Source organism: Trematosphaeria pertusa (genome assembly GCF_010094035.1).
Source record: "Trematosphaeria pertusa strain CBS 122368 unplaced genomic scaffold BU26scaffold_1, whole genome shotgun sequence".
NCBI lineage: Eukaryota > Fungi > Ascomycota > Dothideomycetes > Pleosporales > Trematosphaeriaceae > Trematosphaeria > Trematosphaeria pertusa.
Window position 1 is genome coordinate 526357 of NW_022987212.1, and position 19319 is coordinate 545675.

A 19319-nucleotide genomic window follows, 5' to 3' on the forward strand; every position below is an offset into this window, starting at 1 on the left:
CAGGGCCCGTCGAAGAAACGTGTTGCAACACTCCGAGCCCGGCCGTGCCACCGGCGGACCCCAGCATGCGGAGCTTTAAGTCCAGCGTGGTGGCCCTGCAAAATCCAGGAATTTAGCCTCTGGAAAAACAGTGTCCCAAAAATGGCAGCGGAAATATTGACAATAGCAGAAGGTATTATATGGCCGCTTTATTGGCTCATCTCTCGAGTCGCTGAAGCGAGGCCGCAGAAGCGGCCATCCGCCGAATGAGCCTATGGCGACGTCGTCCCACCGTGTCGCCGCGTCCAACGGCCTGCCCAGCGCCTTGTCCTCGGGAATTGCGGTCCTGCTGTCCTCCAGGGCGAGCGCCGCGCTGTGTATCTTTGGCGGGAGGCACAGTCAATTGACCACGCCGCATGCTGCTGTGCCAGCCGCTCGAGTCTCTGGACGACGGGGCCCTGGCCGCCTTCAATTCCGAATCCGTAACCCAGGATTAGCAGACAGGGGCGCAAGGCCCACGGATTCAACCGCGGGGATCTGCGAACCATTGACACGTTGTTCCAAAAGTAGCGGGGCCGGGGGCTCGTTATTGAAAAGGCCCCGGTCGGCCTCATCACGGGAGTGTGCCTGGATAAGGTCCCTTGCACGCAGGTCCCATCCATGGCCCAATTCTCGATTTGCGACTGGGTGCGGCCCGGAGCAGCCTTGTCGGATTCGTCCATCAACGTCGTCTGCAGCCGCGGCTCGCAGTCTTGGGGCTCCCTGCAGCGCGTCGTATAGTCCGCACGCGAGCCTCGAAGGATGCCGTTCCTATTCCATTTGCCTAATCAGTCAGGAGCCTTGCCGTCTACTAGCGGAACGACAAAGTTCCGTCCGTCGAGCGGAGCTCAGAGTCAAGGCACCTCGTCATCGACTAATACGCGAGCCTGACTAACATCTAGGCAAGGGAGCCTCACGTCGCGACCAGATTCCACAGTCGCCCTCCGGGAAGCCGTAGCGAAGCGGCAGGTTAGCGGCTTCTCCGTAAGGGATAATGTACGCCTGGATACGAGCCTCGCAGGCCGTGGACGTGACGATTCCGTATTTTCCTTTACGGTTGCTGCGAGATGGACTCCAGGCTGGGACGGGTATTAACCTTGGAACGCTATTCAGGAAAGTGATCACGTGCCACGCGAAAACCAGCTCTGGCAACCTTGTCAACGTCTGTCCCTCGGGCCCCTGCCATGGCTGAGAAACGGTATTCTCGGCAGGCGATGGCATATTGTGGCGTCTTCGAGAAGCATTGAGAGTTTGCGTTAGCCCCCAACAGGTAAGCTCTGGCTAGCTCCCACGTCGACCTCGGGATGCAATAAACAAAATATTGAATTGTCCGGCGCACCCCGGCTAGCCAGAGCCAAATACGGGCTGATGCATACTCGAGGCCGTGTCCGACGATGTATCTGGATAGTGGCGGACTATTTTCTTCGGTTCGAAAATCTCCTTAGATGACGTGCCTTGCCATGTGCCATGTGCCCTTTTCTATTTACATATCGAGCGCGCGCCGCTGCTAGTCGCACATGCCGCGCGTTGTTATCTGATGGCCAACATTCCCTTGAAAGCAATGTCATCTACTTTAACCTATCGTAGTCACCTGAGTCCGGCTGTCAGGGCTAAGGGCAATATACCGCTAACTTATGTTGAAGCTGTCTGTCAATACACAGTCACCTGTCAGTGCGAACTCTACTTCATGTCAATGAACGCGTGTCTCCGACAAGCTATAGATTAGCATACAGCGCGTTATTCGCAATCAGCCGCGTCGGTAGCGCCTCGAACCAACATGCTGGGCAATACATCAACGTTGTGGTGACATGCCTACTGAAGCTATCGACTACCGTAGATTTGCTTTATGATAATCAAAGCCACAACTTCCTAACACTATTGGTCTCGTTTGCGCATATGAAGGACGGCGGAGTTGGTCCAAGTCCGGAATAGTGACTTTTCAATAATCTCAGCATGCCCGTTTGTGGCGCGGTGTGCTGCCTTGCATGCTGCCGAAGACTTGCTGGATGGAGACGATGACGGCACGACGGCCTTAAAAATTTGAACCCTTATGCAGGGAAGGTCGGCAGCGGGACGTAATGATAATCCCGCGTCTGCCCCGTCCTAGTTTAGGCGCTAATACGCGGTAAGATGTCGTGATAGTTATTGCTTGGCATGTGCTTGCGCGACAACAGGGCTGACGCTCAATGTTTGAGTCCAACACGCTGAATGAGGCGTTCAGCTCAGAGTCTTCTCTTCTTGGAGGGCCTTGCATTCTTCTCGCGGCGCTTCTCCTTGAGCTGACGTTGTTTCCGGACGTCATCAACGCCTTTCAGTTCATTCTGTGCGCCACCATCCCTGAATTTACCGATCCGCTTCTGCTTCGCCTCTTCGACCTTCTTCTTCTGAACATAGTAATCATCGCGGTATCGATCCGCCTCCTTGGGTGCTTTTTCCGCTTTGTGTTTGTAGTGACGACCGCTATTGAGAGGCGCCATTGCTCGATTCGACGCCTCCATTTCGCCAACTCGCGGTAATCGACCAATCTTGTTCGACTTGCGCCATTCATCGAATCGCCCGCTCCGGAAGCTCGCAGCGATTTTGAGACCACTCTCGCCCCGTACCATTTTCTTCCCTTTCGAGCCATCTTCATCGTTTGCTCTAGCAACGTATTTCTTGGCCTTCTTGTCCCACCGCATACCACGAGCTCTACTGGGTTCCGCAAAGCCCTTGGTCTCATCGTTCGTGAGATCCATTTGCGCCGCCCGGGCACTTTCGACGAAACTTGTGTTTTGACGTGTCGGGTCAGACGAGCCTGTGTGGACGCCGTATCCCCTCTCTTCCGCTGTATTCAGGCCTTTCGGTTGATATGACATGAAGAATTCGGAACTTTGCCAAACGTGCACCCCAGCTTTGTGTGATGTAGGCTCTGACACGGAGATTTCGAGCTCATCAGCATCAGATCCGGACTCCAGAGCCTCGAATTCATCGGCCTCCTCGGACCCCACTTGGAGACTCTCTGCCTCCAGGGGCGGAATCGCTCCTTTATCCAAGCTTTGCGAAGTGCTGGTAGGCTCAGGCGACTGTTTCTTCTTCGATTTCTCCATCCGAGCTCTTCGTCGACGCATGACTTCGGCAGCTTCGCTAGTACTGCCACGCTGGCCCATCTCAAAGACAGACTCGGTAGGCCTGAACGAAGAGATCTTGGCCAGCAATTTCTCTTTCTCGCGTAAAGCATCGTACACGTCATCGCCGAAGAGAGGGTGTATGCTCTGAAGGCTTCCAGCCGCTAGTAGTTGCTTCGCTCGCTTTACGGACTCGCTACTAGCCGAGTTGCGAGTCCTCATGTATTGCTGCTCACCCTTAGCGGCGACAGCTTCCAGACCGATCAAATCATCGTTATGATCCCGGAGACGATCGACCATTTCGACCATGGCTTCGAGATCGTCCTGAATAAAGCCACCTATCACCACATCCTGAGCATAGTCTGTTGGACCTCCACCTGAGGTTCTATCGTGTACTAGACGATTGCCGAGGAACAGTTGGAGGTCAACCAGGTATGGGACTTCGGTGTCTCTTATCAAGCTATAACTCCACCCCTTTCGTCCAGCACGAGCAGTGCGACCTACACGATGGACGAAAATCTTCGGCTGCGCGGGCATGTCATAGTTGATAACATTTCCAAGATAAGGCAAATCGAGACCGCGGGCTGCGATATCCGTAACAACCAAAATCCGTGTTAGGCCTGCTCTGAAATCCTGGACCTGGGCCTTTCGGGCTGTCTGATCCAAATTTCCATAAACTATGAGCAAATCAGCATGACGTACAAGACAAATAGAAGGTTTGCCTTACCATACGAAACAGGATACCCCGCGGAACGCAGAAGGGCAGAGAGATATTCCACCCGATGCTTCGTAGCACCAAAAATAATAGTGGATTTGGCATTTGGCGTCTCGATGGTGTTTGAAACCTCGGCATGCTTCCGCTTCTTTGATTTTGAGCCGGCCTCTTTTGCTTTCTTCGCCACCTCCGTCTCACCAAGAGGCATTTTGATGACCTTGTCCAGTATATAGAGCAGAGCTCCATCCCTTTGGGCGCTTTTGACAGTAAAGAAAGCACTTTCCAGATCTGGCGAGATCTTGGAATCATCGAGTCGGATGAGTTTCGGCTCCTGGAGGCCGGCACGGGCGAATTCGACCAACGTTTTCGGAAGAGTAGCCGAAAATAAGAGTGTCTGCCTTGAAGTAGGAAGGGCATAGAGGATCTCGGTCAGCTGCTGAGCAAATCCCATTTCAAAGAGCCTGTCAGCCTCGTCAAAGACGATGTATTTTACAGAGGACAGGTCGAGACCCATTTCGACTTTCAGGTGAAGGAATCTTCCAGGAGTTGCAATGATGATGTCGGGATTTGTGGTCATCGAGCTGAATTCTGAAGCCTATTAATATTCGAAATTGAATCTCCAAAATGCTGGTACATACGGTCGTCCAGGCTATCGCCGCCAACCAACAAAATGGTCCTAAGATCGGTCCCCCGACCCAGCTCTTTAACTACTTTCAGGGTCTGTAACGCGAGCTCTCTCGATGGAGAGAGAATAACTCCGCGTGCGCCCACTTTAGCGCTATGTGCCTTGAGTTTCTCAATCATCGGTATCACGAAGGCGGCTGTTTTGCCCGACCCCGTTCTCGCCATCCCAACTACGTCGTCTCCAGCAAGTATGAGGGGTACCGCTTTTCGCTGAATGGGCGTCGGGACCTGGAAGCCTTTTCTCCTAACCACACAATTAATCAACGTTGAAAGATATTGCGGAAGAGTGAGGCGTACGTTATTGCCTTGAGCAATGCAGCATTCAAGCCCATGGCTTGGAATCCCCCGCCTTTCTTCACAGTCTTTCCTTTCAGATTAGAGGCTTTCCGGTTCGACGCAGCTTGTGTTGCTGCAATAAAAGCCTCGTCATCTTCTGAGCCCTCACCGATGCCAATATCCAAATCGACTCCCTGTGCCTTCCCTTGCCCATTAACATCCTCATTCCCGAAGAGAGCGTCCCCAATGTCGAACTCGTTCTCCGATAGCGCCGGTGAGCTCGCGCGGGGAGCCATTGTCGTCTGCCGGCGTCAGCGTTGTGCGTCGTCGATAATCGGAGAGGGTTGAATATCAGACCAAATTGACGTCGAAGTATCTCGACCTGAAAATTAAGTGCACGGACGTTTCGAAATCTTGGCGCCGGCACGTGGGGTCGAGCACTACCGGTCGCGTCTCACGACGCGTCGTCCCCTCTTCGCGACATTTTGCACCACGCCTTTACGCAACGTGCGACAGGCAATCATGAGTATGTCCTCCGCCACTTTGAGCAAATTCTGGGATTGTGCTAATCATTACAGGCTACAACAACTACGACACTTCCTACACGTCCTATGGCGGGGGGGGAGGAGGAGGCGGCGGCTTTATGCCAGGCGAAGGAAGCCAGACCAGTCCGAGCGGACGACGAGTATGTCAAGCTTCATCCATTCTTCTGCCGTCTGCCCTGACATAGAATACCTAGGATGGCTTCAACGACTCCCTTCGAGCCGTCACAATCAAGCAGATCCTCGATGCACAGCCTAACGGAGACGAATTCAAGATTGACGGCACCACTATCTCACAGGTACATTCTGCCTCTGAGGCCTGAGGCATAATCCGTGTTGACACATTGTAGCTCACCTTCGTCGGCCAAATACGAAACATCGCAACGCAAACCACCAACATAACATACAAGCTCGACGACGGCACCGGCAGCATCGAAGTAAAGCAATGGAGCGACGCCGACGCCATGGAAGTCAACCCCATAAAAGCAAAGCTCGTCGAGGGTGCGTACTGCAGGGCATGGGGCAAGCTCAAGAGCTTCAACGACAGGAAACATGTCAACGCGCAGATCATACGGCCGGTTGAGGACATGAACGAGGTCTCATACCACCTTCTGGAAGCCACGGCAGTACATCTGTACTTCACACGTGGACCGGTGGGTGGGACAAATAGCGCGAGCGGCGGTGCTGCAGCCAACGGTGGTCAGGGAGCACAGACGGGAGGCGGCGCCTATGGTGGAGCAGACCTCTCGGGCTATGGACAAGTAGCCAAGCGAGTGTTCCAATTCTTAAGGGAGTCTCCGCAGTCAAATGAGGGTCTACACCAGCAGGAGATTGCGGCAAACTTGGGTATCGACATGGCGGAGGTCGCACGAGCCGGCGACGACCTGCTGGCTGGAGGTCTAATATATACCACAGTCGATGATCAGACGTGGGCTGTGCTGGAGGCAGATTAAGTGCCTGGAGGACTTGCAGGCCGTGTTTCCATTTCGGGACGGGCACGCGGGATCAAAGGGCGGTATGGGGCATAGTGCGGGGATCGCTTTGACGAACGAGCCGCGACGTCACGAATGTATTCCACAGAAGGACGTGGGCGGCTATTTCAGCATTGACGGATATAATGAAGTATCTACCGATTGCTCTGCGCACCAGTAGATAGAAGCAAAACGCAAGCTGCCACGATGGTTGTGGCCACTACTGTGAACACCACCTGTGTCTTCCAGCCAGCTTGTACCAGCGCTGCTCGCCGACTGTATCTTGCAACCGTCCTAATGTAGTTCGCTAGTCCGGATATCAGGCAGGCGACTGCCAGGGCCCAGAATATGATACCAAACGGTAGCGAGAATCTCTTCTCTGCGATATGTTAGCGAGTAGCTCAGGCATTCAATAGAAATGACATATATCGCAGGAGCTAATTTGATAAAAACGTCAACGTATAGAAGAGAAGAAGCAGGATGAGCAGGAAGCATTTGAACATACCGAGTTCTGTGGGTTTTGACTTCAGATGAAACGACATAATCATAGCCACCGAGACAATCGCCATATACACAGATAATCGAAGCCACGATAGGAAAGCTGTGCCGTCGTTCAGCAAAACTCTTTGACCCCTCGTTAATGCAGCTGCCTACTTCTCTCATTCGCGGCATTGTCTCGCGCATCCGAAGCGATGTTATCAAAAAGCAGCGCACCAAACCACGGCCTTTCCATGAACACCTCTCGATCATACGAATTGTCCCTACGGACCGTCAGCGCTTCCCCACTGTACTTGTCGGGCATACTTACTGTTTCACAAGCACGGGCTTCGGCGCCCAAAAGGCGTAAAAAGGTCGGAACGGTTCATCCAATATCGACTGGTCCGACCCGCCCATGCGGTCCATAGGTCTGAAGTCCATCCTGACAGGAGGTCAAATAGAGAAGAGGCAAGTCGTACGAAGAGAAATGAGATGGGATCGAAGTTCTGGGGGTTGCGCACGCGGTCATTGGAGGTCACACCCCGACGAGCCGATGCACGGGCCACCGTCTTGTGCCGAACCGGAGATTTAATGAGATCATCGAGATCGCAGGGCTGACTTTAACCTCCGACTTCAATGTGAACACCCCAAGAACGAAAGGGACGACTTTAGCAAATATGGGGAAGAAGGAGCTTGTGCTGTTTGGTGGTTCAGAGTAGGAAATCTTCAACCACCATCTACAAGAATTCGCTGACCCTGTGGTAGGCCCTGGAAAGTCTCAGATTGGACGGCGAGCGATGACCGGGTTCGCGGTGGGAAGTCGCAGGTGAATCCTCCAAACGTTACCTTATGATAGGCCTCTAACTCACAATCCCCAGTCCTATCTCGAAATCGCATCATCCAGCGCCCGCTTCCATGGCACTCTCGACATCAAAACGCTGGGGGGCGCCGGCTTCGCAAGCCAGCGCACCACCAGTGAAGACAGAGCCTGGGATCTCTCCGACTATGACGGCATCCATCTCGGCCTGGGCAAGTCAGACGGGAAGCGCTATACGTTCATCGTGAAAGACGAGCCGCTGCCGAGGAACCCTGAGAATGGAAGAGAGCAATCAACTATTTCGTACGAGTATGATTTCAGTGTTGATGAAGACGCGGCGCTTGCGGAGGCGTCGTTTGTATTCATTCCCTGGGAGGAGCTGAAGCCTACGTATCGTGGCAAGCAGAAGAAAGATGCGCCGAAGTTGGATAGGAGGAATGTGAAGAGGTTCAGTATTATGATGAGGAGGTAAAGTAGATTGCCCCTCACGTGTTTTGGGCTATTTGGCTGACTAGAAGCAGTTTCTTTGGTGATCAAGAAGGCGACTTCTCTCTCACCATCAAGTCGATTAAGGCCGTAGCAACGCCGAAGGATCTCGAAAGGGGCTTCATGGGGGAGAAGAGTGAGTCGACGGAGCCTAGCGAGAGAAGAATCCCAGTGTCCGTCGGAGCGAAACTGATGACGGCACTGGTATTGAGTATCGTCACGTTCGGCGTCTGCTTGGTGGTGTGCCGGTGGCTCAAACCTTCTCATCATGCTATGTGGCGGTGGCATTGAAGGCAACGTCGCCCACGTACCGGACCCCGTGGACATAGAAAAAAGAAAGGAAAGAGAGAGTGTGTGTCAGACATCAGGTCCGAGGAAAGTCTGCGTCGCTATTGATTCTCGCTACTAAGCTCGCATTATCTGCCGTCAGAAAGAAATGATAAAAGATCGTCTCAATGTTTCTCAAAATACATCCCCAACAAGAAGAGAAAGTCAGCATTCCATGCTGTAAACGTCCCCACGTTTCCGCAATCTTTCGTATCCATCACCATGTCCCTCTTCTTCCTCTTATTCATCACATCTCCCGGTCCATCATCCTCACTCGAGATAGATCTAGGCCAGTCCTGGAACAGACAGACCCAGATTCTTCAAACACAGGACGGAAACAGCAGCCTTCAGGTTAGCAACATTTCCGGGCAAGGTCAGGATGTTGTCGGTCAAAGTCATGATCGTCGTAATCAAGTTCGTCGAATCCGGGCTGACTGGCAGGCCCTTAATGAAAGCAAGGTCGCCAGCGGGGATCGAAGAAGCGGCCTGTTGCAGAGCGCCCAAGCTCGTCAGACCAGCCAAATCCTTGAACTTGGTAGGGTTGATAGAGGACAGGAGCTGCAGGACACCGAAGGTCGGGACCGAGTCTTGCACGACGGGCAGCTGGAAGAGGAAGTTGGGCACAACACCGTTGAGGATGCCCAGGATGCCGCTGGTGATACCGCCAAGTCCCTTTCCACCGGGAATGGCAATGTTCTTCGCGATTGAGCCGACGAGGGAGGCGAGGTCAGGAGAGACGCCTATTGTGCTGGTAAGTATATGTACGCTTTTAGCGAGCGAAATACAAACCTGGAATACCGCTAGCCTGGAGACCGCCAACGCCTACGCCCGGGAGGCCCTGAGACAGGGACGGCAAGGCGCCGAGTTGGCGCCTAGCAAGCTCTGGAATGTCGCGCCTGTGGAGCTCGGGAAGGTCCCGCTTCACAAGGGCCGGGATGGGCAGCGACTGGGCGAAGAGAGACATGGGATCTTTCTGCGAAGAGGGGAATGCACATTAGCACATATTCTTTATGGGCAGGAGAAGTGAAGAGATATGGGAAGCTACTCGTGAAGCCCTTCAACGCATGATGACAGACGGAGATGTGTACCGAGCCTACGTACCTTCAGCAGACTCAGAAGAGTAGCAATGACGGAGATAGAGAAAGCGCCAACTGGGTCAGTTCCAGGAATCTGCCAGTCTGGGTTAGCCGGCTACCATATTTCGAAAGGGAGATACGTACGCCACCAGGAATGTATGGACTAAGGTTGGGGGTACCAGAGCCGCCGCCAACGACAGGCAAGGTGCTAACGACACCTCCAACAGCAGGCCCGACGACAGGAACGCTGCCAGCAGCACCTGCACCCGTTCCAACTATGCCGGACGCAGCGTTAGTAAGGCCTCCGACAGGTGAAGAGCCAGACGTGAGCCCCCCAACTGTGCTGAGCACGGGAGCAGCAGCGCCACCGACGACCGGGACTGAACGATACGCTATTAGCAGGTTTTCTTCAGAAGGTGAGGGACGACTTACCGCTTCCCACCGCATTAGCTACCGTACCAGCAACACCAGAGACTGGGCTAGATCCACCGGTGAGACCGGATACAGCGCCGGTAACGGTGTTGAGAGGCGAACCACCACCAGTCAAGCCGCCAGTAACGCCGCCGACCACTGGCAAATTTCCAGTAAGGCCAGCAACGGGGAGGTTATTCGTAAGTCCACCGACAGTATTAGCGACACCAGAAACGGGATCCGACCCACCGCCGACACTAGGCAGGTTCGCCGTCACACCCCCGACGACGGGCAAGATGGCCGTGGCACCGGTGACGGCACTGAGCGGCGAGCTTCCACCAGTCAAGCCGCCCGTCAGGCCCGTGACAGCGTTCAAGGGCGAGCTTCCACCAGTCAATCCGCCAGTGAGCCCAGTAACAGCATTCAAAGGGGAGCCTCCGCCAGTCACACCTCCAAGAAGTCCGCCGGCAGCAGCCGTCGCGGAGCTAGCAGCAGACGTGACGCCGGTGATTTGCCTCTTGTGAAGCGGGAGCGAAGCATTGGGAAGAGCGGGAATAGCAGGCACGCTCGGAACAGGCAAGCCGCCAGGCAAGGGCAAGAGGGAAGCACCTTTGGTTAGGATAGAGAGTACGATGCTAAGGACAGTAGAGCCCAACTGCACGATCTTGGAGAGGGCATCGGTCGAAGCGAGATCAGTGATGTCGCCGGTTGGGAGTTCGGGTAAGGGGAGAGGGAGGGATAGAGCGCCCGTATCTGGAATTGGAAGACCGCCAGGGACGGCGGGGATCGGTAGGTCTGGGACGGCAGGAACCTCGAGGATAGGAAGCGATCCGGTGTCTGGAAGGCCAGGCACTACACCGAGGTCGGGAACAGGCAAGCCGTCCACGCTAGGCAGATTAGGAATGCCAGGGGCAGCGGGCAGTTCAGGAATAGGTAAGCTTCCAACGGCTGGAAGCTCAGGCACGCCAGGAACGGATGGAAGTGCATCCGTTGGAAGTGGGACCGCCGGAACATCGACTGGGAGACCTGCTAGAGGCAAGCCACCTGGCAATCCGCCGGTGAGATCAGGAAGAGGGACTTCGGGCAGGCCGGGCGGGGTTACGGGCAGAGACAAGCCTATAGCAGATGGGTGGATGGTTAGTAAGAGCTCAGGAACAGGCACAGTAATGGCTTGCCAGCTATCGGTAGGGTTCCTTGAAACGCCACGTGATAGCCAAGTGAGGGCCATGCAGGTGCACTTTGTGGAGATGCAATATGAAGCAATCTCTTAAGCAAAGGGCTGATCAGAGACGGCATACCAGGAACTGCCGGAAGTGCCGGCGCAGCTGGAAGGCCTCCAGGCAGAGCAATAGCAGGCTTATTCACTTTAACACCAGCGGCGGCGCTGCCACTAGCACCAGGAGCGCCTGGAGATGAGTTCAGTAAGCACAAAATTTGTAGAGTGAGACAGATATGCCTACCGACAGCGGTGGAGGTAGTTGCAGCCAACGGCAGAACGCCAGGAAGATTGATCTGTGGCAAGGCCGCAGCATGCGCGCCCGCACAAAAGGCTAGGATTGCCAAAGCCTTGTACGAGTCCATAATGGACATGGAGGTTGAGCAACGACTGGATGATAGAAATGAGTGGACCCGAATGAGTTACCTTAACGAATGGCTGCCGAAGACTTGACGCACGTCGGAGCAGGAGAATATAAAGACGAAGATCGCGCGGACCGTGATGGCTACTGTCTGCAATGTAACATCGTTCCAGCACTGAGGGGCGTTGAGGGAAGCATATTTGTCTGAGGGGTCAATAAAATGCAAGGATCCCGAGCATTCCAATATCGACCAGATGTGAAGCTGCTATGCCGAGAAAGGATGAAGCTGGCATATACCGCGATGGATATCGTTTAGTGAAAGTCTAGATGGTCGCTTCCAGGAGAAGCGCTGAAAAGAGGGCTGCGAGAAAGATGAAGGCGATAAGAAAGGTGAGGACGCTCCGAACGATAGGCTGATTTACGATACCCAGCCACATGTTCTATTGCCATGTCGACCAGACTGCTCCTGCAGCAGCAGGACCAATTTGAGGGCCAGGGAAACACTAGCCAATCTGAGACATAGCTCGTGGAGCCTGTGCAACCGTAGACGACTCTCCACAACATGCCAGTGCCCCACCAATTAAGCTTCGCTACGGCCCGCTGCACGATCCCCTTGCTCTCCGCCGATATCGCCAAGGAGGGCGTTACCAATGCCTTCAGGGCCGTCTGGAATGCGAGCCCGCTCCATCACGGCGGTTTCGCGGCGGTAGAGCAAATGCGTGGTGCACGCTAGCAGATGTGATTCGCCGCATCGTGGTGCTGCTCTTAAGGCCGAAGGCTCCGGTCCAGGGTTACCATTAGTAAAAACCTTGGCCACCAGGATTCTTCTTCATGAAGAATTCTGGCAAGTGGAATGCACTTCGCAGGGACAACAGTACGGCTCTCTCTGAGCCGCATTGATCGAGACGTGACCCCTGAGGACATCATGAAATCGTGCCTGTACGATTCCCTCTCGGCGCAAAGCCCCTTCCACCTCTACCGATGGCCTGCGGTCCGCGGGGCTCACGAATTGGTTTCTCCTGGTCGTTCGGCGTCTCGGGCCGGCTTATGCTGGATTCTTTCTTCTGTATGTAGACCGAGCCTGGCTTGGACGAGTACGAGGGGTCGTACAGCTGTCGGCCCGCAATCGGCGGGCGTGCCGGCGAGTTTTCGTTGCTTGACCTTGGTTGGCTATCGCGTCCGCCCCGCCCTTTGCCCTTGCCTCTGGTGGATTTGTTCGGGGAGGTACCGCGAGAGTCTTCCGAGGCGGCGGACGAGCCGAATATCTTCTCCCGAGCTTCGGCGTATCTGCGTTCTTTCTCCGCCCGCTCTCTTTGTGCACGAGCCTTGCGCTCTTCAAACTCAGCTTCGCTCCTCTTCCGTCTCTCCTCTTCGCTGTCGTCGTCGTCATCTAGGTTCAGGGCTGCCATTCCGGCAGTGGGGCCATTTCGCGATAGAACTTGGGGAGGCGGCTTGCGGGCGAGCACCGTGACGGGTGATTTGAAGGTAGGCTGCACAGGCACATTGTTGCGAGCCTCGAGGAATAGCATGGGCTCGGGATTCTCCCTTGTAAGAACACTGTCAGTCGAGCACAGGCTGGGCGGTGGAGCGGAGCAACGTACGCGGACGCCCATATTTGCCGATTGAGCTCAGCGTGCTTTGCCCTGCGCTCAGCCTTGGAAAGCTTTACTTCTGGGGCGGGCTCGCCTTTCTGCGAGGGCTCATCGTGCTTCTGTGCCCTGTCAGCGGCGCGGTCGCAGAGTCCCGAGAGACAACGTACATCAGCAAGCGATTCCCAATCGTCGTCCCATGCATCGGCGACGGCGCCTGTCTTCGGGGCCATTGGTGCTCGATCTTGTAGCTGTGTGATTGCAGATTGCGGGCTCTTTTGTCGCTGGTGGTGAGGGGCGCCGAGGGCTGAAGTCGGCAAGAGGCTGGATGCCGCCGGGGTGCGTCCAATGAGCGTCATGGCCTCTCGCTTAGAACGGGCGCGGGAGATCTAACGCGGCGCGAGAGCGAGCTGCCATTCACTCGCTGCTGCCTCGGCGCATATCACTTTCACTGCGCCAGCCATTTCCCGCTCCTAGTCTCTCTTGCATATAATCGCTACAATGTCAGGTAAAGATTGCCCCCCCGCCGAAAGCTCAACCCCTCAACATGTTGTCCCCCGTCAGCGACCTAATGATGCCAGACGCCGACGGCGACTCTACCATGCAGTCCTCTCCGGAGCTTGCCGCCGACGACGAGATGTTCCCCGACGAGGCCGGCCCATCCACGCCGCGAAACGCCGCCTCCTTCTCCCTCGACCCGGCTTCTGAGCTTTCCCCGCCAAACTCGCAAGGCGGCCCCTCCGCCCTGCCCCGCGATGAGAGCTTCCCCGCCGCTCTGGCTGGGACCCCGACGGCGCTCAATGCGAACGGCAAGCGCGTTCGTGCTTCGGCTGCGCTGACCTCCGCAGGCGGCGGCGGCAACTCTGCCGCTGTTCAAACCGATGCTGTAACGGGGTATCAGTGGTCAAAGGCCGAGGACCAGCCGGGATACGAGTGGAAGAACACTAGGGCGCGAGAGGATGAGGCGAGGGCTATGGAGCAGATCGTAGACAGGGCCTCGCAAATCAAGAGTGAGAAGAACATGCTATGCTTCGCAGGGCAAGTTGCTGACGTTCACACCCAGCTCGATACGGGGACCCGCTGAAGCCAGACGTACCCATGACCCTCGGTCGCTGAAGTCCCTCCGCTGTCGAAGGCGGTAATATCTAGGACGTGAAGATCGGATGCTATCTTTGTAGGCCCATTTGAAGGGGGATTCCGGAAGTTACGACTCATCTAGGGGACCCAACCGAATGGAGGTGCGTTGAAGCAACTCAAATGGGCTCCAGGCACACCGGCAGCACTGCTTCGCGGAGGGCGTCGCGATGGAAGAGGCCCGTCAGTGGTATTGAGCAGCAGCTCCAGTCCTTAGGGAAAATGAAACATCATCATCTTCAACCAATTCTGCGGAATATGATATTTGTGACCCGTACCGTACTCCAGCCAACGCCAGCCCATGCATCCCACCTATCCCAGCCCACCATGCGCCACCGCTCTGTCCTCAATCGCTTTCGTCCCCGTCCGCCATATCATCGTCCGACGGCTTGTTCTCGCGCTCTTCAAGCAGATCCTCCGTTGGCTCCTCATCCGCAACCTCCTCCTCCACCTCATCATCTTCCACCTCCTCGTCCTCCTGCTCCACATCTTCCACCGTCTCATCCACGTGATCCTCCTCATCAGATCCATCCGCATGCTCTCCGTTATCCACGCTCGACCTCCGTGCTCTCTTTGTCGGTGGCGAGTCGTCAATGGCCGCCTGCCCATTGGCACCCTTATCCTTCGCCGCCTTCTTCTCCTCGCGCACCTTCTTGCGGTAGGTGTTCCGCTTGTCTGCTTGTATCGACGTGAACTTGTTGACTTCTGCTTCGAGGCGGGGCAGCATGAACTCGAATTCTAGTTCCTGCATTGCGTCGAAGACGTCTTTGGGCATGACGGTCTTCTTGTTGCTGCGGGCGGCATTTTCAGCGGCACTGCAACCCTTGTTAGCTTCCTATCCTCCGATTGTAGCCGTGTGGTATTGCGGCGCAATCGCATACCATGATGTGAGGTAGTTCACGAAGACGGTTGCGCTCTTGGACATTGCTAGCAGCGCATCCTTCTGGATCTGGGTGTTCGCGGGGAGGACGCCTTTCGCGAGTCGCTGCACTATTGACTTTGGGAGGTTGAGGTCCTGCGACGGTTAGCTATTCGCCTTGGGGCTCAGAAGCATAGGCGCATACTTCGACGCTCAAGCCGTCTTCTTTCGCAGCCGACTTTGCAGTATCATCGTTCGAGACTGTCGACGCGTTGCTCTTTCTGGCGGGCATTGTGTTTAAAGCGGGGGAGCTTATATGCGTGAAGCTGGTGAAGTCGAGGTTCCGCCGCTAACAATCGTGCCGGAAGTGGTAAACGCGTGAGGGCGCGTCGGCTGGGCTGGGCTTGGCACTCGCATCGCGTTCATGATTTCGGTCCAAGAGGGGACTGATGTGATCTAGCTAGTGTTTCTATGGATCGATCTTCCTCTGAACGATTACGGACACACTTTTTTTTGTGGATGTGCTTGAAGGTTCGGAAGGAACCGCATGCTATACCGTCTCACTTCGTTCCCCCAGCATCCGGCACCGTCTTGATAATTTTCATGCAGACAAATATATTCCACCTACTTGGACCCACGGTGTATAGTGCTCGCGCCTATCCTGCATCTTGATCTCATGTTCCATCCGTCCCGTGGAGACCTCGGCAGTGACGCTTGTGGTTGCTCGACATGGTCTAGCGCCGTTCTCCCTGGGCAGCACCCCCTCGTCTCTTTCGTCGCCTCTCATTCTTACTGCTTTTTGCTCAACCTTGATTCTCTCCGTTTCCCTCTGACGTTCCGTGTCGACTCGAGCGTGTCAGACGACGCCCTTGCTGTGCTTGCCTTTGTGCCGGTCAGCATCCCCCGGTCGCCCATAGGCTCTACGGCTGTCGCAACTGAGTCGGCGTGTACCACCATGCTTCTCGGGCCTTTCCTTCTCTGCTCGCCCTGCAGGTACATGATGGGCGCCTGGATCCGGAAGATTTTCGCTTAGCCAAGGATACTCCAGGTCATTTGCTCCACACTCGCTTCTAATCCCTAGCTCTGTTGTAGACTCATCATGCAGAGCGCCGTCGAGCGCTTTTCCGGCCCCACTGCAATTCCTGTTCTACCCCAGGTTCCGCTGCCTTGGAACTACAGTGGGTACCTTCGTATCTCCCCAAAGGACCCGAGCGAGCTACGACACCAATCCCCAGGCTGGACGGCCCGCCGATGATGGAAGCCAGCTGTGGCAGATCCAGACCGACGGCCAAGAACACAACTTCCTTAGCTGCATTTTGTTCTTCAGCAGCTCACAATGTGGGGGAAGCGCTAAAAGATTACCTCTCGCTGTGTGACTAAATATTGTGTCAAGGCTACGGTCGGGGATGGCCCCGGCAGACGTCGCAACGTGCGGCTATCGGCCCAGCTGCACCCAAAGCCACAAAGAAGCATTTGTGGACAACTCAGCACCCACGGGTTAGGATCCGCTGTTCAATAAGCAGCTGATGGCAGCCAGCATGCGTCACTTGTGCAAGAGGACGGACCTGCTCGCTGCTGTCTTCTAATCTTCTCCTTATTTCAACCCTCCCTTGGGCGATCGCCCACCTGAAGATTAGTATTGGTTTGCCTCGAACTTCAAGACCATAAATTGGATGCAGGCAAACTCATCGCTTCCAGCCTATCTTCCCAGAATCTTGTCGCGCTCCCACTTTCTTCTTTCGCTTTCTTTTCCTGCACGCCGGGAAATCCCACGTTTCTTGGCGGTGATTGTACCCGGCAAACGTTCTCCCCCAACCGGCTGCGCCGATAAGCGTTGCCCTTACTGGCTAGGATCCAAAAACAAGAATCGCGTCTCCAACGTTTATATTTTAGCTCGGACCCTGCATTTTGGGTTGTGCCAGGGAATATCATGGCGGCTGGACCAAGTTTACGGATTGTCGTGGACGGCGACAGTAGCAGAGTCTATCGTCGTGGAGAGAGAGTCACGGGAAGAGTTATACTTGGGATCGAAGAGCAAGATGAAATCAGGTCCCTGAGGGTCTGCTTTGCCGGTACTTGCACTACGAAGACGACACGACCGTTCTATGTGACCGGTAACGACGCCGACGCGACCCAATCGAGACGAGCATTCGAAGAGAGGATCTGTCTTTTCAACTTCAGACGGGACTTGCTACCGAGATGCACTCTGGCGCCGAAGAAATACACCTGGACTTTCGCATTCAGATTTCCAGAACTGACGGAGCCAAAATACTCGCGCTGGACACATGGATCGAAATACTCGAGAGGCCCCCACCCACTTCCACCGTCCTTCCATCAGCGCACCAATAGTCCTGACGGCCAGGCGAAAGTGTCGTATCATCTCCAGGCCAAGCTCGTCCGAGGCGGACCGAAAGCTACGGCGAAGACATATCACCCACTCGTATACCAGCCTGCGCCGCGAGATATTCCTCAGGAGCCTAGAATTACATCGAGTGTACTGTATGCTCAGACATGGAAACCCTTAAGCGAAAATCGAACAGCTGTTGATAAAGCCTTGGTGAAGATCTCCCGGCGAACCTCAGCAGGCGACCGTAATCCGCGAATTATTCCCACAATTCATTATCCACAGAAGATAGCTCCAGGACAACACATTCCGCTTCTGCTGTCGCTCACCAATGTTCACAGAGCAGTCAACCACGGGGAGGCGTGCGAGCCGGAGTGCATATTAGACTCGCTGACAGTTTCGATCTCCACATGCACAACATCAATGTGCGGCCAACCTATGTCGCAACCCGAGGATGTCGTGCTCAAGCATGTCACTTGCCTTTCGAAGACCGACCTAAATGAGACGCTTCCCTTTGGTACCGCAACGAAGCTCACAAATAACTTTCGATTGGTCGATAACGCGGAGTGCGTACCGTCCTTCAGAACATACACCATCATTCGAAGATACGACCTCACAGTTACTGTTGGTATCAAATATGGAGACCGGAGCTTTACAATTCGATCGACCATGCCGCTCGAGATCCTTCCTCGGACGCTGGGGGAGACGTCGCCCGCCCTTCACAATGACGCTGAGGCGGACATCGAGCCACTACCGCTGTACGCACCTCGGGAGCCATCGAAGGAGTTTGCCCCTTCGTACGAAGCACTGTATTCCTTGTCACGCACGCATTCCAGCTCCGGTTCCTTGGCCTATACGGAAAGTAGAAGCTTGAGCGTCGCTTCGGGAATTTCAACGCCTGCTCTAGGTGCCTGCGCACCTGCTCCAGATCTCGAGCAGGCAGACTTTGGAGAATTACCCATGAGGAGCCGGTGCTAACGGACTAAGGGGGCTGTTCTTGGTTGCTCGAGCCCATGACCAGTTTCGTTGCGACATCAAATGCACTGGCTTCGACCATGTCCGAGAGGCAGTCCAACGTATCACGGCCACCGCATTGGTGGATTTTGCAGCTTACGTGAACCGACTCGCATGGGCTGACAACGAGAGTAATTGGGAGAAGCTATTCCATTGCATTGGAGCGCAATCTCCAGCAAGCATGCCTCGAGGAAGATACAGTCGCTTCGGCGGACGTACATTCGACGCTGTACTACCGGCCCGATTCGACTAAAGACCGCTCGCTTGTTCCTCGTTATCGTTATCACAGCCGTTATGCATCAAACGGCGGCGCGATCGAATCTCCGTACGCTAACAACCACCATGCTGGAACTGCGACGCCGGATCGTGGGCGGATATCGATAATGGCAACGGACGCTAGAACAACGTAATCTCAACGAAGAATAGTCCGTTTCATCGCTGAATTATCGCCGTGTCACGAGGTGGTGGGCAGTGAATGTCGTCCTCAATTTCCGCTTAATGACGCGTTAAGCTAGGCGGCTTACGACTTCTCTTGGTCCGCCCGAGGCCTCGCCAGTCCGACGTTTATCCTTTTGAACAGATGGGGCAGTGAGGGAAAAGTCGATAAGGAGCCTACTATGGTAGGATGGGGTTCGCTCGAAGTCCGATGGTCAACATTTACCGGCATAGTCAGCATCTTCTTCCATTCAAGCTTCGCGAAGAAGTCCGGTGACTTGAAACAATATCCGGCTTGCGAACTGCATGCCAGTGCCGGTTGTAGGCGACTGGATGCAGCCTCCGTCTCACATTCCTATCTCTTGTTTTCCAGAAGACATCGACGTCAACGTTGGTCGTTGAAAAGCTTCGGGATACTTTCGGCTCTCGGCACCCTCTCTCGGCACCCCTTTCTACTGTGTAA

General features: G+C 55.0%; 10 protein-coding genes across 10 annotated transcripts; 5 read left to right on the forward strand and 5 right to left on the reverse strand.

Annotated features, from left to right (window-relative positions):
• The first annotated feature begins 98 nt into the window (after window positions 1–98).
• Window positions 99–1234, forward strand: BU26DRAFT_5867 (uncharacterized protein). Its single transcript, XM_033834665.1, has one exon. The coding sequence runs from the start codon at window positions 254–256 to the stop codon at window positions 911–913; it is 660 nt and encodes a 219-aa protein (XP_033690688.1). The 5' UTR covers window positions 99–253; the 3' UTR covers window positions 914–1234.
• Window positions 1235–1769: 535 nt separating this feature from the next.
• Window positions 1770–5152, reverse strand: BU26DRAFT_443947 (DEAD-domain-containing protein). The gene is made up of 4 exons (XM_033824556.1): window positions 4819–5152; window positions 4476–4765; window positions 3850–4425; window positions 1770–3799 (listed from the first exon to the last, which is right to left on the reverse strand). Exons 1-4 carry the CDS (start codon window positions 5091–5093, stop codon window positions 2241–2243), a joined length of 2700 nt encoding a protein of 899 aa, XP_033690689.1. The 5' UTR covers window positions 5094–5152; the 3' UTR covers window positions 1770–2240.
• A 288-nt stretch (window positions 5153–5440) lies between these two features.
• BU26DRAFT_557192 (replication protein A, subunit RPA32) lies at window positions 5441–6292 on the forward strand (the record flags this gene model as incomplete). Its single annotated transcript, XM_033832429.1, has 3 exons — window positions 5441–5482; window positions 5537–5638; window positions 5690–6292. 3 exons carry the CDS (start codon window positions 5441–5443, stop codon window positions 6290–6292), a joined length of 747 nt encoding a protein of 248 aa, XP_033690690.1.
• A 151-nt stretch (window positions 6293–6443) lies between these two features.
• Window positions 6444–7279, reverse strand: BU26DRAFT_512658 (uncharacterized protein). The gene is made up of 4 exons (XM_033827431.1): window positions 7119–7279; window positions 6965–7071; window positions 6816–6911; window positions 6444–6689 (listed from the first exon to the last, which is right to left on the reverse strand). The coding sequence occupies exons 1-4, from the start codon at window positions 7226–7228 to the stop codon at window positions 6466–6468; spliced, it is 537 nt and encodes a 178-aa protein (XP_033690691.1). The 5' UTR covers window positions 7229–7279; the 3' UTR covers window positions 6444–6465.
• Window positions 7280–7414: 135 nt separating this feature from the next.
• On the forward strand, window positions 7415–8717 carry BU26DRAFT_443955 (CIA30-domain-containing protein). Its single transcript, XM_033824557.1, has 4 exons — window positions 7415–7502; window positions 7553–7613; window positions 7666–8072; window positions 8126–8717. The coding sequence occupies exons 1-4, from the start codon at window positions 7465–7467 to the stop codon at window positions 8379–8381; spliced, it is 762 nt and encodes a 253-aa protein (XP_033690692.1). The 5' UTR covers window positions 7415–7464; the 3' UTR covers window positions 8382–8717.
• Window positions 8560–11643, reverse strand: BU26DRAFT_5973 (uncharacterized protein). Its single transcript, XM_033834995.1, has 7 exons — window positions 11365–11643; window positions 11203–11310; window positions 9926–11020; window positions 9638–9873; window positions 9519–9587; window positions 9207–9390; window positions 8560–9157 (listed from the first exon to the last, which is right to left on the reverse strand). Exons 1-7 carry the CDS (start codon window positions 11492–11494, stop codon window positions 8703–8705), a joined length of 2277 nt encoding a protein of 758 aa, XP_033690693.1. The 5' UTR covers window positions 11495–11643; the 3' UTR covers window positions 8560–8702.
• A 761-nt stretch (window positions 11644–12404) lies between these two features.
• Window positions 12405–13303, reverse strand: BU26DRAFT_545245 (uncharacterized protein; the record flags this gene model as incomplete). Its single annotated transcript, XM_033831777.1, has 2 exons — window positions 12405–13038; window positions 13083–13303. 2 exons carry the CDS (start codon window positions 13301–13303, stop codon window positions 12405–12407), a joined length of 855 nt encoding a protein of 284 aa, XP_033690694.1.
• Window positions 13304–13648: 345 nt separating this feature from the next.
• On the forward strand, window positions 13649–14456 carry BU26DRAFT_512660 (uncharacterized protein). The gene is made up of 2 exons (XM_033827432.1): window positions 13649–14080; window positions 14134–14456. Exons 1-2 carry the CDS (start codon window positions 13672–13674, stop codon window positions 14184–14186), a joined length of 462 nt encoding a protein of 153 aa, XP_033690695.1. The 5' UTR covers window positions 13649–13671; the 3' UTR covers window positions 14187–14456.
• On the reverse strand, window positions 14359–15497 carry BU26DRAFT_545246 (histone-fold-containing protein). Its single transcript, XM_033831778.1, has 3 exons — window positions 15269–15497; window positions 15086–15219; window positions 14359–15019 (listed from the first exon to the last, which is right to left on the reverse strand). The coding sequence occupies exons 1-3, from the start codon at window positions 15353–15355 to the stop codon at window positions 14551–14553; spliced, it is 690 nt and encodes a 229-aa protein (XP_033690696.1). The 5' UTR covers window positions 15356–15497; the 3' UTR covers window positions 14359–14550.
• A 1031-nt stretch (window positions 15498–16528) lies between these two features.
• Window positions 16529–18712, forward strand: BU26DRAFT_6047 (uncharacterized protein). The gene has a single exon (XM_033835542.1). The coding sequence runs from the start codon at window positions 16994–16996 to the stop codon at window positions 18383–18385; it is 1392 nt and encodes a 463-aa protein (XP_033690697.1). The 5' UTR covers window positions 16529–16993; the 3' UTR covers window positions 18386–18712.
• The last annotated feature ends 607 nt before the right edge of the window (window positions 18713–19319 follow it).